Here is a 19866-nt window from a genome sequence, read left to right as displayed (position 1 = left end):
GGCTAATGATATAAAGTTTAGTACGTATAACAGTTTTAAAACCCTGATAGTATGATGGTAAACCATTGAGGGTGTATAAGATCACATCTTCTTGATCCACATGAGATCCAACTGCTGTGATTTTACCGGCCAACACCTTAATTTCTGAAAGGTATCGTGTCGTGTTATTTTTCATTGATATATGGTATAATTCACTCTGAACCTATTGGTAGGTTGGAGTCGTTTCTCAATGGTTGTCCATATTTCTAAAGAGGTTTGGAGGTGAAGAATGTATAGAAGAATAGCTGTAGAGATAGTTGAGTACAAGGTTGCTGATAAGTTCTGAACCAAAAGGATCCATGCAGTATAAAGGGGATTCAAGGTCACTGATCCATTGCTTCAAGAGATGAATTGTTTAGAACATTCAGCTATTCCATCAAGAAAATTGGAAAATCCATTCGTCATGAAAATCTTGAGGATACGTGCGCGCCAAATGGGGGCAATTCTCATTAGTTAACTGATTTTGTGCAAGTTGTTTGATATTGGATGCCAGAGATTTGAGTGATGAAGTTCTGGTTTTGTTAGATGCAGAGAAAGAAGAGGTAGGAGTTCCTGATGTTACTGAATCATCCATTGGAACAATGATCTGATAGAATAAAACGACAGAAGAAGAAACTTGAAAAAATCAGTGCAGGATCCCACTGCTCTAATACCATAAAGAAGGGGAAAATAAGACAGAATTTCTGTTTATTCAGCATTACAAAACTCCTATACATGCTCTAAGAATTCAAGAAGAGAATCAAGTTAGTTATTTCCTAACAGTCTTGACAGCAGGTACTGCTGCTGAGTTTTTTACCTTCAGTGGTACCTCCCATATTGTATTGTTGTTAATGAAGTGATGTATTGCGGCTATTAGTTAAAACAACAGTAATTTCATTTTTTGCATTACCAAAGTAAAAGCAGAACAACCAGAATAGTCCCCATTAGTTGTAACAACAATTCTTTCCAGTCCGGAGTAAATAACAAAAATCGCAGTAATGTAAATTCTGTGGAATCAAATACTCTGAAGGCTCTTCTGGACTCGGCAGAGTTTGGACAAGGGTTCTGTGGCGGAGTGTCGAAGATCTAAAACTGCTCCAATTTTTGAAAAAAATTATCACCAGACAAGTTGGGTTTCTTCTTCAAGGTTTCGCAACCCATAAATGTCCTACTAACCCTCGCTCTCGGTCTCCTGGTTGTCCTGGAAATCCAATATTTAATCAGAAGTTAAGCATATCAGCAAAGAGATAATGGACACAAATAATGTCATACTCAGTCTATATAATGTTTCATGGAAGTCAAACTTTCGCATTTTAAAGAAATTGTAAAATATCAGAAGAAAAATCAGGCGTCTACATGCCAAATACATGTCCAGAAAATGAAATCAAAGAATCAACTGATATTGGGAAGGAAATCGAAGGGTTCTTGAATTCCTTGAGAAGTTGCATTGATTCTCATTCTGTAATGGAAGATGTGGGAGAATTTGGTAACAAGCAGCTTAGTGGAAAGCAAGAAATGTGGAAAACAAAGGCGAATAAATGAGGACTAGAGACTGAGGGATGAAATCAGGAGAGGAGACACGCAGATGGTGGAGATTGTGTGAGGGTAAAACGTGGTGGGGACTGACGGTCAAAGAATTATGGGTGAGGGAGAGCAAAAATGAAAAAATCACCGCGCATTTGTGTGTGTGATGATAGAGAAAAAGCAAGAGAGATGAGAGTGCGCAAGAACAGAAAAAATCCATGGCAGAGAGGCTTAATCAAAAGGTGAGGAGACTGAAAAATTCAATATTTCTTCATTTCAATCCAGAGAAAATCAACTTTGGTCATATTTATTCAAAAAGAAATATTTACATACTACTCAATTCTTATGTGTTTACGTATCTAACTAAACTTCAATTTTTACATAGAAGCGGCCTTACCTAGGTATGACAAGGTGTATTTCACCTTTAAAAGTTCAAATAGTGGTATTTTTGATGTGATAGGAAATATTTGGGCGGTATAATTGTAAAGGTAAAATTTAAATGTTAGATAAGTAAATATATAGGAATTGAGGGTATGTATGTAAATGTCCCTAAAAAAACCATGAGGATAATTACGAGGAAATATACCTAAATAAAATGAAAAACACATTCCCTAAACCGATGAACATTAAATAAACTTAAATATCAAAAGATTTCCTAAAACAACAACTAAAAAAAATAGAAGAGCATCAACCAAATAATGATTGTACCAGCATGGACACGGTTAAAACGCAACAAAAATCATATGACATAGAAAAACAAGAAAAAGTAAGACATGAAATGACGTGTTATTGACACACCTTCAGGATGTGGAACATTATTAAATGAGACATTCTACTTTTGCACAGCCTACACATCTAATTTTTGCTAGTTTACAAATTATAAGGATGTTATCTTGCATGCCTTTCACCAAATTCTCTTGAGTGAACTCTCACTCTAAAATATGCTCATTTATACTTTCCATAACCAAAGAAGCATTTAAATTTCATATTTCCTCCCATCTCTTATCGCTCCTATTTCATCAAATACGGTAAAACACATCCACAAAAGCTTATTATCATCATCCTATATTGAGTTATTTACAACTGCATCAATAATTCTTTTAGAAGTCATTCCCATATAAGAAATTAAGATTAGTAGCAGCAACAATGACCAAGATGCTAAAACCTTATTAACACTGAAATCCAACAACAATTTTTTTTATAATTCCTGAAATATTAGGTAAACAATTTTTAAAAAGACAAAAAAAAAAAAAAGAAATAGAGGCATTAATAATGGAGTACAGCAAATGAACAATAGAAAAATCAAATATTATTGCTGAATTCAAAATAGGGAATAAACAACACAATAAACTCAAGTTGGAGTGGATCTCGGGGTGGTGGTGGTGATTGGCGAGGCTTAGTGCTCCGAAGAGGCAGCAAACAGTGGGTGAAGAGCTGGAAGGCGTGGCACAAACAAAGTGTGTTGGTAACTGTGAGGGGAATTTACGAAGCTTTAAGAACAAGTATGGTTGATTTCTTGAGTGTTGGTAGAAAGAAATAGAGTTGGACAATGGGTAAATAGCTGGGAAGGCTTGTCCAAGGTTGCGGCAGCAAGGAAGGACGGCGGTAATGACGGAAGTAGTAGCGGCAATGGCAACAAACAAGGATGAGATAAACAGATAGTTGGGCGGCTAGAACAACAGAAAATGGTTGGGAACTACTGTTTCCAGGCGGCTACAACGAGGCAAAATGTTAGCGACAACGGCGAGGAATGAGGGGGTTGCAGAACAACAAGAGAACGGTTGTCTGGGGTAGCGGCAGTGAGGACAGCTAGTTGGAATTGAAAAATTACTAGGAAAATAGCATTGTGCAGCTATTCCAGGTGGCTACACCAATGGAGGGTGTTAGAAGTGACATAAGGAATATGCAGAAAAGGATAGGGGAAATAATCACCAACTCATAAGTGAGATACACTGAAGCACCAATTGAACCCTCAGATACAACCCTCGAAGGGAGAAAAAAAGACGCTAACGGTTGTCTCAACATAAACTCATGCAAAAACTAACCCTAAATGCCTACAAAAGAAAATATATAATAATAGGATAATGAGAGTAGCCTAAGAGAATCGATAGACTCCTCAACAAGGACAAAACTTGGACCAGTTCAGTCCAGGTAAAACAACAGAGTTACTGCTTCATTTGCAGAACTCCCACATTAGAAGCAAGGGTGCTCCCACGTCAGTCTCCCGAGGTTGGGGAAGCTTCAACCCCATTCGTTAAAGCTTTTCTCGCCTCAGAATAGTCAGTTAAACCCCTTTGAAAGTAGTGCAAATGTTGTCAGCTCCAAGTATGTCACACTTGTTGGTATTGTCATCTCAAAGCACATCGTTATTGAGTAAGTATTTATCCACTTTTAGCAAAACTTAAACTGTGGAGCTGCATATCGGTGTAGGTTCCCACATGCGTCTTAGGCAATTAAATCTATAATTTTCTTATTTCACCCCTCATGCTCGTCGGAGTGTACCTAATAATCAAGTATGTAGGGATGAATTAGCTCTGAGATAAAATCTATGGCAGATGAACCACACTTAAAAGTATTAACCACTCAAGAAAGGTTTCTTCTCCTCTAAAAGAACCTGGATCTCATTGTAGAATGTTCTTATCAACAAAGCTCTTAAAGCGCTTTGCAACACTGTGGGCCATCCCTCATATCTGACTATCTCTAGGTGATTACACTACTGAACTTAATTTAATACCCAAATGCTCTAAAGGGTCTTCCAAAAATAGCTCAAATGCTCATCATCCCTGATATCTTGGACCTCCCTCGATATTTAGGAGGAAGGCTAAGTATCTGAGAATTCTGGAATACTCTTATCTGGGGTGGTTTTATATCTAGTATCAGCTCTTTAAACTCATAGCCCTTTTGCATGTCCAATGTCAGTCCTACTGATGCTTCTCTCAACACATGCAAAATGATAGCTCGAGCCACCTCGATCTCATATTCTGCATGAACACCCATTACCCTAGACTCACTCCTTTATAGAACAACTACTATTAGTTCAGCTGGAGTCACTCTCACAGGGTCAGCTGAAATCGCCAGTGTCTGTTCCTCATCGGCTGGAAGTTGTAAATCCTCTCTGAAATCTTCATCTTCTCCTGAATCACTGTTTATTTCTTCAAGTACTCCATAAAATGTGAAAGAAATCATTTTCTTGGTTGTGCAATGATTCGATATGCCCAAATTCATGATACTTGAAACACTTCCTAGATGAGACAGATTTGGAAATGTGGATTGATTCCACTTGTTCTCTACTCTGAACTAGTGTTGCTCACGCGGAGTCAGCATGGATGTTTTGTTGAATGTACTCTCGTTGTTTGATTTCGAGATTAAACACTGTCTGTAAAATGTGGCAGTCATCCGACGATATTGCCTATTGACTTGTGAATATAGGATATGAACATCCAAGTACTGGCACTGGATTTCTCATTATATTTTGGACCAGGTAGTGATATTTTCTTTTCCTCACGCTGATTTGGGTGCTTCAACTTTTCTCACCATAACAACACACCCTTCTTTAACTTGCTGACAACTAGTTTCACCATTATGTTGGAAGAAACCATCCAGGCACTCAAAGACAGTTTCCACTGTCCAAAGCCACTTGATGAACTCGTCTAGATCAATGTGGCCATCAAAATATGACAAATCTACTTTTACTTCATCTCACAACTCGTCCCGGGGCTTAGAGTTAACAAATACAGGAACAGATGGTCGGACGGTCGGACAATAGAAATCAGTTCACTGATATTCTAATTATATTACTACAGTTTAATATACAAATAATACATGAAAGAGTCACTAAAGTGAACAATTAAAATTAACAGTTAAAATTTGTACCTTCCTGAATATTGTTCTCGTCTTCTATACACATTTGATCTTCTTTTGTTCTTCTTGTTCAAATATTTAAAACCTAAAAATAACATTGAAGCAACATAATGAGTTATTTAAAGATAGCACAGGAGTAACAACATTTCTAAACTAGTGTAATAAAAAAAAAACAAAATATGTATGCTAGTCTATAAGAACTTTTATAATATGGTCTTTCATAATTTTTTAGTCAATACGATATATACTAATACATCTATCAATAATTTTTTTTTAAATAAACATACACTAATTTTTATAAGCATTTTTGTTAACTTTACTTTTACTTTATATTCCTTACATTTCTGTCTCTGTGATGTCGCCTTCAACAACCTAACCCACCATTGACTGATATTGCCTTGTCAGCTCCCGTTGGCTCAACGGTTAGCAATCTATACATGACACTTTTCTAGGACTCTTACCTGCCCCTGACCGATATTATCTCATCAGTACAACGGTTAGCAATGTAAACATTACAATTGTTTGGAGAGTTATGGTTTACTCGCCCCTGCCCAATATTATCTTGTTGGCACGACAGTAAGTGATATAACTATCACAATTGCCTGGGGATGTAGAAAAATGCTACACGTGTGGGTACACTGGTGTCCCATACCATACCCTTAGAGATTGAAATTCTACTTTAAACACTCACATACAAGCATTCATATATAAACTATTTCATTATTCATAACATACATTATTCTGAGACAACATACATATCTACTTTATTGTGCAACAATTCATCATGCATATCTTTCATATCATTCATATATCTATCTCATTCATATCTCTTATATCATCCATATTTTCTTACATGTCTATCTTACATTTCTTACATATAATGTTTATTTAAATATTATTCATCTCATGTCATATCTATCATGCATGCACATCTTTTTCTACTATGTTTATCATATCTTTCATATCTAACAATACAAAGAATCTGATTAAATTAGGGGATATATGGAGTCAAACATACAATCTGAAATATAAAAAATTACTGAAATTTAGAAACATGATTACTCACTGCAATTACTCCGCTAAAGACTTAATCTTCGATAGCTAGCTGAAGATTACGGTGATTTATATGTTGAGCTTAATAACCTATAAAACATAATAGTAAATTTTATGATTCAAGTGATTTCTGTAAATTATATTATTCTTCTTATCAACATAGGATTATGCTACCTGAAACTTATGCAATCGTCCAACGACAATCTTCTACATGGTTGCCTTTAACTCGCCGCCTCAAGCAAACTAACATGAAAACTTAAATTAATTAAGAATTCATAATATATAAGTTGTCCAATATCTTATCTCTTCTTCTTAACAATTCAAATATCCTTTTCCCTTCACTGGTGATGTGCAAAAACACTTCCGGAGCTTGTAAACCACATTCAACACATTCGACACAATCGATATTTCCGACAGGTACCAGAAACAAACAATGCATAAAAAATGAGGCAAACTTTAAAACCGAAGGGTGTGGAAGGATATGAATGTCTCAAATATTGTAAAATGGGGATTCATGAAAATCATCCCGAATCCCTAAATCCTGAGTTGCGGCCTTCCCAGGTGTCGCTCGGCTTCCCTGTCGCTCGTCCGCCCCTTGCTATGGTGGTCCAAACGAGAGAGTTCGCGGGAACACCTCTAAGCAAGCTTTCTGCCACGTGAAACCCCAACAGGGAAAGGAAAACAGGAGAGGAAATTGGGAGAGGAGGAAAAATCAAAGTTTATGATGCTCTATAAGATTGATCCAAAGAAATAAAGTGGCGTAAGGTCGGTTTTGAATAGTGGATTTGAGAATTAAGGGAGAATGACTTAGGAATTAATTAGGTTAATTAATTTAATAAAACATATCACTTTTAAATTTTTATATCTCTTAATCTATTCAAAATTAATATATAATGATTTTTTATCAAATTGCTCTTTAATGCGCAGAATTTTATAAAATTAAATCGGTTGAAATCTCGGAGGTGCTTAAATTTGGATCCATATTACATTGCCAAAAAATTAATCAAATTTCTCTAAATGGGTTATTCCAATCTCCCTTTCTTATAAAATTTCGTCCTCAAAATTCATAAACTTCACATCAACTATGAAGATAAAATAAAAGTGATTACAAAATTTTTTCTTGTTAAGTGATAACTAGAACATAACAAACGCTATGCATCAACATCAGTTGCAACATGTTCTTCTGGCTCCTGATGGGTTAAGGAATAGACTCTTGGGCAAATATTCTGCCTTGATTACTCCTAACGAGCCATAGTATCAGTTTTTGTTATCCTCTGCTAACTACTTCTAGAAATAGAACCTTCCGAAACATTCCTCTGAACTGGATCCTTTCTTGAATAAACATCTAATGTGGATCTTTGAATAGATTAGGGCAATTTCCCCTCTGATGTGCAGGCTATCTGCATAGATAACACACCTTCAACCCAATTAAACATTCACCAATTGCTGCTTCCCACACTTAACACAGGGTTGTATAGTGCTACTACCAGTCTGGCTAACAACACCAGTGTAGGACTTTATTTTCTTCCCACTAAACACTCATCTTGAATGAACAGTTGGTGTCACTTCTTTCAAACTCTTCCTCCTATCCATGTCTCTACACTTTTCAGTCTGCTGGAAATCAATCTTCACGATCATAGCTCTCTCCACTAGTACAGAATAGTTTTCAATCCTAAGTGGCATTAGTAGTTGTCGGATTGAATCTTTCAGTCCAGGAAAAAATCTATGACACTTCTCCTCTGCATTTGGAGTGAGTTGTGGTGCATATCTCGATAACAAAATAAACTTTGCTTCATACTGCATAACTGATCGATCTCTTTGCACCAACCTAATGAATTTATCTTTTACTCGTAGTTGGGATACAAACCAATCTCTGAATATTTTCACAAACTTGTCCCACTCCACTAGTACAGAATAGTTTTCAATCCTAAGTGGCATTAGTAGTTGTCGGATTGAATCTTTCAGTCCAGGAAAAAATCTAGGGTGCATATCTTGATAACAAAATAAACTTTGCTTCATACTGCATAACTGATCGATCTCTTTGCACCAACCTAATGAATTTATCTTTTATCTACCTCGTAGTTGGGATACAAACCAATCTCTGAATATTTTCACAAACTTGTCCCACTGCACCAAGTGGCTGGTTCAACGTCGGAACTTCTACATCTGACTATGCTACAATCTTTAAGCTTCCCTCTCAAAAGCAAAAGTGGCTAGGGTAACTTATCTCCTGTCGACAAGTCATGTCATCTATAATCTTCTGTACTATCAAATGTCAGTTTTCAACTTCCACTGGTCGTCCTACTCCATAAAATAAAGGTGGTCTCATATCTTGAAAAAATATCAAGTACTTATCTATTGGTGGTCCTCCACTGCTGCTAACTTGAGATATAGAATTATTAATTAACTGAGTCACGCTACAAATCATATCAAATAAAACACCAGCACAGCCTGTGACATTCTAGGGTACAACAGATTCTACAATTTCATCTCTAACATCTTCATCTTGATCATCCATAATTTTGAAAAAAATCATAATTTAATTATGCTCAAATAATTTTTTTTAATTTTTAATATTTATTGCTTAATCCAATTATCTTATTGGCTCTTTCATTAAGATTCATGTTATTTAATCTAAGTCTTTGTTTTGATACCACTTTTTTCACGACCCAGCTCGTGGCTTAGAGTTAACCAAGACAAGAACAGACGGTCGGATGGTCAAAATTAGTTCACTGCTATTCTAATTTTATTATTAATAATTTAATATTCAAATAATGTATGAAAGAGCAACTAAAAAAATTAAAATTAGCAAGTTGAAATTTGTATATTTTTGTTTGTTGTTCTCGTCATTTGATCTTCTTTTATTTATCTTGTTCAAATGTTTAAAACCTAAAAAGAATATTAAAACAACATAATGAGTATTTGAAGATAACCCAGAAGTAACGACACTCTTATACTATAGTAATCCAAAAAAAAATTATTTATGTTAATTTATAAGAAATCTGATAATATGTTGGTATTTCATAATTTTATAAGTAATCTGATATATACTAATGCATGTGTCAATGATATTTTTCAAAATGAACATACACTAATCTTCTATTATATGCATTTATCTTAACTGTACTTTTACCATATATTCTTTACATATATTTTTGTCTCTATGAGGATACCGTCAACAACCTAACACACCCTGTACCAATATTGTCTCATTGGCTCCTGTCGGCATAGCGATTAACGATCTATACATCATGATTATCTAAGGTGGAAAGGTCATTACCTGCCCTTAACCGATATTATTCTGTTGGCACAACGATAAGCAATCCCCTTTCTAAGTTGCAAAACATCACAATTATCTATGGAGGTAAGCTTTGGTCTACTCGTCCCTTGTCGATATTATCCAGAGTTTCGGTCTTCCCAGGTGTTGCTCGGCTTCCCTGTTGCTCGTCCGCCCCTTGCTACAATTGCCGAGCACGAGAGCCTGCGGGAACACTTCCAGTCAGACTTTCTGCAGCGTGAAACTCTAACAAGGATAAGGGAACAAGAGATGAAATAAGGAGAGGGGAGTAAAAATTGAAGTTTTAGATGCCCTATTAGACTGATCGAAAGAAATAAAGTGGCACAAGGTCGGTTGTTAATAGTGGATTTGAGGATTAATGGATAGTTACTTCATAATTAATTAGGTTAATTAATTTAATAAAGCTTATAACTTTAAATTTTTATATCACTTAATTGATTCAAAATTAATATATAGTATTTTATATCAAATTGTTCGATTTATGACGTAGAAATTTATAAAATTAACTTGGTTAAAATTTAAGATCAACTCTTCAGGATAGGGGTTCACCTCTGGAATATGCATGGTGGAAGAGATCTATTGCATTCCTTCAATCTGACAAGTCACAGTTATGGCTACAGGTGACTCTTCAGGATTGTCTCTTCTCGAAGGTCGTCATTCTCTATTGCAGTTGGAGGAATGCTCATAAATCACATTGTGGCCTTTCCTCCTGAACAGGTCTCCGAGAATTGTCTCTTGGGTGGTGTGGTTGAGATTTGAGTTTGAGTAGGTGGAAAAGGGTGTATAGGAATGATGGAGGGCGGGAAATAAAATTTTAAGTGGTCAGTTTGAAAAATTAGCAAAGAGAAGGATTATTGTTTGGAGGTAGGGTTATGTATTGGTGGATGCTAGAAACCTTAGGATAGGACTAGAATTAGGCAAGCTCAAATACCAAATTATACCGGAGTTAACCAAAACAAGAATAGAAAAATCAAATATTATTATTGAATTCAAACTAGAGAAATATAATATCACAAAACAAAATAAAATTAATAGACACGATATAACAAACTCAATATAGGGTGGATCTCGGGGTGGTGATAGTGATCGACAAGGGTTTGGTCCTACGGAAAGGTAGCAAAGAGTGGGTGAAGGGTTAGAGGTGTAGTGATAGCAAAGATGTGTTGATGACTGTGAGAGGGAGGTGCAAAGCTGTAGGAACAATAAGTACAGTTGTTGTACAGGGTTGTGGTAACAAAAAAGAGGAGACTGGAAAGCGATAAACGGTTAGGAAGGGTTACGATAGAGAGGAAAATGACAACATCAGCGAAGAGAAGTTGTGGCAATGGCAGCAAGCTGGAATGGGAAAAACAGATGAATGAGCAGCCGGAACAATAGAAAACGATTGGGAGCAACTGTTTCAGGGTGGTTGCAGCGAAGGGGAAAGTCGGCCACAACGACGAGGAATGCGGGGGCAGCAGCACAACAAGAGTGCGTCTGTCAGGGGCGGCATGAACGAGGAATGTGTGGGGCGGCGAGATAATAAGAAGACGTCTGTCAAGGACGGCATCAACGAGGAAAGGTTTTTGTAATCATAAAATTGAAGGAAAAACAACAAAGTGTGGTTGTTCGAGGGCGGATGAAACAATGGAGGGTGGTCGGGAAAGACGTGAGGAGAATGTGGAAGGGGATATGGAAGATAATCACCACCTCGAGGGAGAGATATAGCCAGAGCATCACTCAAACCCTTAGATACAACATTCAAAAGTAGAAAAGAGACGTCAGCGGTTGTCTTGACAGATACGCAAAAACTAATCTTAGACCACTAAGAAAGCAAATATATAATAATAGGACAACTAGAAGAGGTTCTATGGGACCGGTCAACACCTCAAAAAGGAAAAAACTTGAATTGGTTCGAATCAAATACAGTAGTCGGGTCGCTGCTTCGTTCAAGAGACTCCCGCGTCGAGAGTAGGGGGTTCTCCTGCTTCAGGCGGTTACATAAATATCACCCAATTCCTTTCCATTTACATATCTATCACCTAAACTTTACTTTTTTACATTTATACCACCCAAATCTTTCATATCACACCAAAAATACTACCGTTTAACTTTTAAAAAGTGAAATACCCCTTTTTATGCATTGGTAAGGTGGTATGCATGTAAAAATGGAAGTATAGTATTAGATATGTAAGTACATAGGAATTGAAGTATAGGCCTATAACTCTGGTTACTGAACTTTCATAATTAGATTGGATCAAGAAAAAGTGAGTTCATTCGGGTTCTTGTTGCCTCGTTACCATCCAGATGAGTTCCTACTCCATGTTCAGAATTCAGGTGTCCAAAACTTGAAATAGATTCGTTTACTAAGTGATGACAATAATGTGAAATAGTTGTATCTAAAGTAGGGTGTTAATATAGCTTATTTTGTAATTGCAACCTCTTTACATAAGGGATCACTTGGAAGAGATCGATTCAATGGAGATGAAGGAGCTCCTCCCACCCGAGAATGACACGGAGAGTCTTCATTTTGATTCGGAATAAATGTGGTCGATTCAATTAAATCAAGTGGGTTAATATATTAGTAAGGATATTTTCGTATGTTTATTTTTAAAAAAATTTAGGTCATTTGTTTCATGATAAATAGGAGGACTTGTGTTATATTAGGGGACTTCTGGAATAAGGTAGAAAGATGTGAGCTTTGGCTCCATAGGTTCCAAAATGGGAATGTGCTTGTATACACAACGTCATGTGATGGCAACTTCATTCTTGGTGGTGACATCAGGTGTCTCTTGTATTTTGTATCTTTTATTTGTTAGTGTATCTCTTTTATATCTTCTTCCATATTTTCTGATTTTCAATTTCTTGTTTTCGAATTCTGCTCTTTACATTTTCTCTTTATCTTCTTGCAAAATTTTGTCCACATACCCTTTTGCCGATATCAACATGTCTGATTAGTTTATCTATATCATTATGATTTTATTTTCTTTGAAAATAAAACTACTTTTAAATAAAGGAAAAGAAATTTAGTACATATAAAACAACAATTACTCATTTGATCTTTTTGATAATTTTTACATCACTTAATTTTTAACCTCAAGCTCCCTAATTTTAACACTTGAAATCGTAAGCTATATAGTTAAATGTCTATATTCTAAATTTTCTAAATAAACTTTTATGTTAAATTCTTCCTAACATTTTCTTATAACATACAAATTTAACTTTCTCAAGGTTTAAGTTTCCATAATAATTTATTATATCTAAAAAGAAATAATTATTAGATATTCTCAATTAAATTTCCAAATTAACTTTATAACGTAAAGAAAGCAATGAATAATTAAATTTTAGAATTTCAAAATAATTACATTCATCGAGATAATGCTTATTTCTTAGCCCAAACCTGTTGTATATCTTTCAAACCTACTCTTTGAATAAAAATTTTATTTATTTCCTGTTAAATGTAAAACTTATTTTAGACTGTAATTACAGATATAAATTAATTAGAATACACTAACATCGAGTCCTCTTTCTTCTTTTTGCAAACTCAACAATCTTAATTTTCCAAAGCCTTAAATTCATAAAGTTCTACAATTTCCACTCCCTAATATCAATTAATAAACAATTACCTAATAATATTTGTTAACTTAAAATAATTTAAACATCTGTGGAAATAAAATTAAACATTACATTATCTTCCTTAGCATACTTTGTTTGCACTACACGGCTTCTACACATAGACGGACAAACTCCTCCACCCACAGACGAACACATCGTAAGCAGCATTAGCTCCCTGATCTTCATTTCCCGAATACACACAACGATGACACTATGTCCACGTTCATATGCACTAGCTTGATCAAAGTAGTTTTCTTCCTTTGCATGTGATACCACTCATAATTCGTCACTCGCACCCTCCGCTTCCAACACAAAACTTAATTTTAGCATTAGGTGTCTTTTTTGGAACGCGAACAAGTCTCCACCTCCCTCTAGCTTCGTCTCATACACACACAAGATACCACTCGATTTCCTCGTATGTTCCCTCGGAATAAACAAATCATTCCCTCCATTTCCTAATGATGGAAAACATCTGAACGGTTTTGTTCAAACCGACATTATTGATTTCAAATTTTTTTTCAATTATTACGCTACAATATATATATCACAATTATTTAGTAGTCTCCTATCAATATTAACATCCAGCTGAATCATTTCATGAGTTCAATATAATTGGAATCCATTAGTTTCCAAATTTTAAAGTTGTGCTTCGATTAAATTAATGTATTCAAACACATTTGATTTTTTTCAATCTAATAATTCAATGAATTTATTTTGCAAAGTTATAAAAAATCTCATCTCTATTTCAATTTGTTAAGCTCCCCTAATATCGAGTCATTTTCAGTTCACAACAACAACAACACCAAAACCTTTATCCCACTAAGTGGGATCGGCTACATGAATCCTTTTTCTCCATTGCGCCCTATTTAGTGTCATATTTTCATTTAATTTAGAGTAAATTAAGATCATTTTTTATACAATATGCCCAAGTCATCCTAGGTCTGCCGCTACCTTTCTTAACATAATTTGAATATAAAACATCTATTCTTCTAATCGGATCATCAAAAGGTCAACAATTAATGTGAACAAACCATCTAAGACGACTCTCTCTAAAGCTCTTACGCTAAATTGATGCACAATGTTTGAAGGTTGAAGGTTCCAAATGCAACAAGAATATGCTTAAATTGTATGAGAATATTCCTAAATTATGGTTTCTCGATTATGAGAATTATAGGTCATTTACATGATTTTATAATTTGCTTGAACTTCAATCGCATGACATTAAAAAATATGGAATATTATTTATGATAATTGTAATTTTTTGTTGAAGCCAATAGGAGACATTAAATTTGAACTAAGTGATATAATAATGATACATAAACTTACCTTAGAAACCCTTGAGGAATTAAATGTTATAAAGGCAAGACCATTTTATTAAAGCTAACATCTCCAAATCAATTTTTTTCAAAAGGAATTATTTCAAGTTTTAGTCTTGTTTGTTCATATTTCATGAAACTGCTGCCAATTCCTTAGATTTTTCACATTTTTTCCATCTCCACCTAGTGACATTCTACAAGACAATTTATTTTATATAACCTAGTCCTAAATCGATTATAGATATGATGAAATTGTATTTAATACTGACAGTTGATTCTAAATGTATCTAAAATGGCCTATTAAACTTTTTGTGTAGACTTGTGGATTACTTCAAATGAAGTGAAAAATCTATACTCTAATTTCCTTTATAAATATCAAATGCTAAATTCATCAAGAACATTTTTTTCCAAGTCAAGCAGATTGATGTAGTCTCTCATTTTGGGAACACTAGCAATGGCCCCTATAGTTAAAATTTTGCAAGAATCCTAACTACAATGCCAGTGTAACTTCTAGCTATATTGTCGTTATCGTTATGCATTCAAGGTACAACGATGCTACTGAAAATATTACAGAATTCATATTCAAGGATATATGGGTTTTGTTGCTGTTGATGCTTAGCTAATTCCAATTTTATGCATTGCGGATTCTACTTTTGCAGCTTCTTTGGCAGGTTCTATTACCGGTGCTTATCAAATTCTTGTTCAATATCTTGTCAGTTCTATTGTAGCATGGGTGGTTTTAAGCATATAGTTAGTGGCGAGAATTTATATCATCCATCACGTAGCACATTTATGCCAAATTTGTTGATAAACAAAATTTGGATATTATTTTGAAAATTAAGTTAAATTAATGAGAGAGATCCAACTGAAAAGTATATGACTATAAAGATCAATACCAGAGGCATGTAATAGTGAGCTTTTGATTCAATAAAATTGATAGTTCCACTATCAACTTTGTGTGGAAAATGGATGTATGATTATCGCAATATAAGTGTAACTACTTAATTCTAGAAGAAGTCGTCTCCTTTTACCAGTGCAAGGTCAGGATCTTCTAGATTTAATGACTCTTTTGTTTTGTCTATTTCATCTAAATATTTGAAAGTAATTATGCTAGAGCTCTTGATTTTGTAGTGAAGAATTTCAATTACTTGCTAAGTCATTGCATTATTATTTAAGTTCAAATTATTAAATTTTCTGATTTGCACCAGATAAAAGCAATTTTTTGTGTATTTCGTAGTCACTGATGACTAATTTTCTATGTGAATTGCACTCGAATGCATCATCCTAATTACATTAGAAATCAAAACCCTTATCCGTTCTATACCAAGCATGTTTGAGTGATTTGAATAAAATATATATATATAATGATTAGAGTGCTTTTCTAAAATTACCTCATTGCTTGGTTGAGTGAGTCGATTCCACAAATCTCCCAGCTGCTTGCTTATTTTCTTTTCTTCAGTGGACAAAGAAGGATTGACTTTTACACCATGATCAAGATGTAGATTGGAACTATTTGATTTAGAAAGAAAAGGGTCTTCCGTTGCTTGGGAAGGCCTTTTCCTGCTCCGCTGACCAGAAGACGAAGACGATAAGGTCTGACTCTGAGAAGCATCACAATGAGTATGATACAGAACGCCAGTGAATTTTTCAGAACCATAGCTGGCAGTCACTAGATATCCATTCTCAAACTTTCCTGTAATTTCCCCTCTCAACCAAGAACCTATTTCTAGTGGTGGATATCCTGCATATTAGCAACCGAATATTTCCTCTATTATAAGACTATTATTTCCCTAAAAAAAGGTGTGCAATCTGGCATCATTACTATAAGAAATACAACATATACATATAAATAGATGGCTGATGTGTCTACTTTGTTGCGTGTAGCTTAAGCAATTTTAGTATATAAATAAAGTAAGAGTTAAGAAAAAAATAAGACAACAGAAAACCTGGCAAATGAAGTCCTGTTGAATTCTTTAATTGTGCTATCTTTGTCGAATTTTGTTGCTTTAATGGTTCTTGGTCGATTTGAACCTCACCAGATAAAGGATCTGCATTTGTATTTAGAATTTAGGCGCCTAATAAAAAATGGATCGCATATCAAGCACAAATGAAATAGAAACCTCCTTGGCAAACCTGTTAAATGTTTTCCACTGGTACCATGTGTGCCAGTAGTTCCCACCTGATTTGGTTTTGATACTGAAGGAGTACCATGATTTGTACCTGAAAAAATAGTTTTCAGCAGAAAATGAAAACCTTTGTAATGTCAAACAAGCAAACAAATAATACCAATAAATAAATTAAAGTGCAAGAGATGGTACCAGTTATTGGGTCTATTACAACTTTATTGCGGAAGAAGTATACTTCTTCATAATGTTGAAGCAGAGAGATGTAGTACTTTCTCAAAACAAATGATGCATTTGTAATTGTTGATGGAAAGTTGAAGGCAGAAATTACATCTTTCCATATTCGATCTTTAATAACCTGTGATCAAATTATGAGGATGACAAAGCCATCTAAAATATATGAAAAGATTTTGAAGTCATTCAAAACAAATCCAACAAGATAAATTGTTAATGTATTAAGAGTCAATGAATTACTAGTTGTCATATAAATATTAGAACATGCGGCATTTATTTAAAGCATTACTCCATAATCATTATTATTATTATATATCTTTATCATTACACATATTTTTGTTTAGAACATTTATCTGTATTACTCTCTTCTATTATTAATGTTGACATTGCCGGATCTCAAATCTTAGATGTGAAGAGTGAAAGGTAGTGTTAAGTAGCAACAGTCAGCATAATTTTTTTTTTAAAAAATCATGACAAGAATCTTTTAAATCACTGTGTAAATGCTAAGACATCGCCTGGAAATGACGTGTCGTATGTCTTGAATATAGCGAAAAGTGTGCAAGGGCCGCTATAATGGTTCCCGGGTGTGGTGTTAATTAAGTAAGTGATCCCATATTATGGATGAATGCGGGTAAAAAAATTTGTCCATAAAACTAATATTAGGATATGACCTTGGATTATAGGAACTTCGGAATTAGTAAATAATATGGTTCATAGGAAGATAAATATCTTATGCATTCAAGAAACTAAATGGAATGAAGAAAAGCTAAGGAGATGGATGGCTTAGGTTTTAAATTTTAGTATTCAAATAGGAGTCGCACAAGAAATGGTGTAGGTTGAATTATAGAAAAGAGTTTGAAAGACAATGTTATAAAAAATAATAGAATTTGAAATATAACTATAGTCCTAAAGATTGTTGTTGATACTAAGATTTGTAATATTATAAATGCTTAAATTGCTTAAATAGGTTTAGATATAGATTCAAAAGATAAATTTTGGAATGACCTAGAAGAATTATTGCAAATGATACCTTTTAAAAGAAAATTTATTGAAAGAGATTTAAATGAACAAGTTGGAAAAGTGGTAGAATTTTTTAGAAATATTCATGATGACTACGGTTTTCGAGTGATTAATGAAGAAGGCATAATCATATTAGATTTTGTTTAGCTTATAATTTTGTAATTGCTAATATTTTATTTAAGAAAAGAGATGATCGTATTATTACATATAAGATAGATCTAAGAAAACACATGGATTAATTTTTTATGAGAAAAATATATAGTTCAGAATGTAAGGATTCTAAGATCATTCCAAGTGAAAATCTAAATACTCATTATCAATTATTATTTTTGGATTTTAAGAAGATGAACTGTAGGATAAAAAACACAGTAAAACATTATCATAAAATTAGATGAGAGCACCTAAAAGACACAAAATTATTTTTATGAGTAAACTTTAAGTAAAAGACACAATTATTTTTATGAGTAAACTTTAAGATTTCAAGACTTGGGATGTTAATGAAGAAGCTAATTATATATGAAATAAAATAACAAGCACTATTAAGCAAATGACAAAATATGAACTAAGAAATTCAAAAGAAAAAATTTTTATTAATAAAAAAAGTTGTAGGTGGAAAAATAATGTGAAAGAAAAGATAAAATATGGAAAATTATGTTATAAAAATTAGTTTAATGTGAAATCTTAGAGAACTGGGAAAATATAATCTAGCCCATCGGGAGTCTAAGAAAATAATTTATGACGCTAAGAACTCTGCTTTTAGTGATTTTATAATAAATTAAATACTATAGAGAATGAAAAATATATGTATAAACTAGCCAAACAAAGAGAAAATAAAAGTAAAGATTTAATTCAAGTAAAGTGTATCAAACATAAAAATAAAAAAGAGTTTTTCTTAAAGGAATACATTCAACATAAGTGAGTGAGATATTTTATTAACTTTTTAATATAACCATATATATATATTTTTTATTTTTAACATCACATTAATAAAAAGAAGGTTGAAGTGGTTTTAAGGAAAATTAATGGTGAAAAATCACTAGAACTTGATGATATCCCGATTGAAATGTGGAAATATTTAGAAGATTTCAGATTTTTTTGACTTTCTAAACTTTATATTATTTTAAAAATTAAAAATATGCCTGACGAGTGGAGGAAAATTATTTTGGTCTCAAGTTTTAAGAATAAAAAGGATACACAAAAGTGTGCAAATGATAGAGGAATTAAATTAATGGGTCATACTTTAAAATCATAGAAGGGGGTAGTTGAACATAGGTTTGGACGTGATACAAAGATTTCTCATAATCAGTTTGGATTTATGTCGGACATATTTTTAGTGATTTAATGGAGAAGTACAGAGAGAATAAGAAGAATCAACATATGATTTTTATTGATTTTAAAAAAACTTACCATAAGATTCTAAGAGAAGTCCTTTGATAAGTTTTTAAAAAGAAAAGTGTTGATATGACTTATAGTCAAGTCATTAAAGATAGTGATGCCGGAGTTGACCCAAACAATGCCTTTAAAATATGAATATTATTATTGACTCTAAATAAGGTTACAATGAAGACTCAAAGCAAATAGAATAACCACGCAAAGCAACGGTGCAAGACACAAGCAAATACACAACACAAGAAGGACAACACAAACTTGACGAGCAAGAAATCCGGTGGGCAAAGATTAGAGGCCTGCAAGAGGCGGGGTGGAAGGTGTTGACCTCATTTTTAGTGAGGTCTAGTCTTTCTCTTAAGATTTAGGATCTAGCCTTAGGGATCTCCCTTCGACTATCTTAGAATCTTAGAAATGGGACCCGCCTCATTTTAGAAAT

General features: G+C 33.9%; 1 protein-coding gene across 3 annotated transcripts in view; it reads right to left on the bottom strand.

Annotated features, from left to right (window-relative positions):
• Positions 1–853: 853 nt before the first annotated feature.
• The window catches only part of LOC110026650 (high mobility group B protein 15-like), a 47000-nt gene continuing 27987 nt past the window's right edge, over positions 854–19866 (bottom strand). For 2 of the 3 annotated variants that reach the window (XM_020727669.1, XM_020727670.1), the window contains 5 exons: positions 16983–17145; positions 16798–16884; positions 16611–16712; positions 16056–16405; positions 856–1219 (listed from right to left, as the gene is read on the bottom strand). In XM_020727669.1, the coding sequence (XP_020583328.1) occupies positions 1190–1219; positions 16056–16405; positions 16611–16712; positions 16798–16884; positions 16983–17145 (732 nt within the window). In that variant the 3' untranslated portion in view covers positions 856–1189. Of the gene's footprint in view, positions 1220–5415; positions 5489–16055; positions 16406–16610; positions 16713–16797; positions 16885–16982; positions 17146–19866 lie in introns of all 3 variants that reach the window. The other variant, XR_002294232.1, reaches the window with a different exon arrangement.

Source organism: Phalaenopsis equestris, unplaced genomic scaffold, assembly GCF_001263595.1.
Source record: "Phalaenopsis equestris unplaced genomic scaffold, ASM126359v1 Scaffold000391, whole genome shotgun sequence".
Taxonomy (NCBI): Eukaryota; Viridiplantae; Streptophyta; class Magnoliopsida; order Asparagales; family Orchidaceae; genus Phalaenopsis; species Phalaenopsis equestris.
This window is presented reverse-complemented; position numbering and strand designations above follow the sequence as displayed.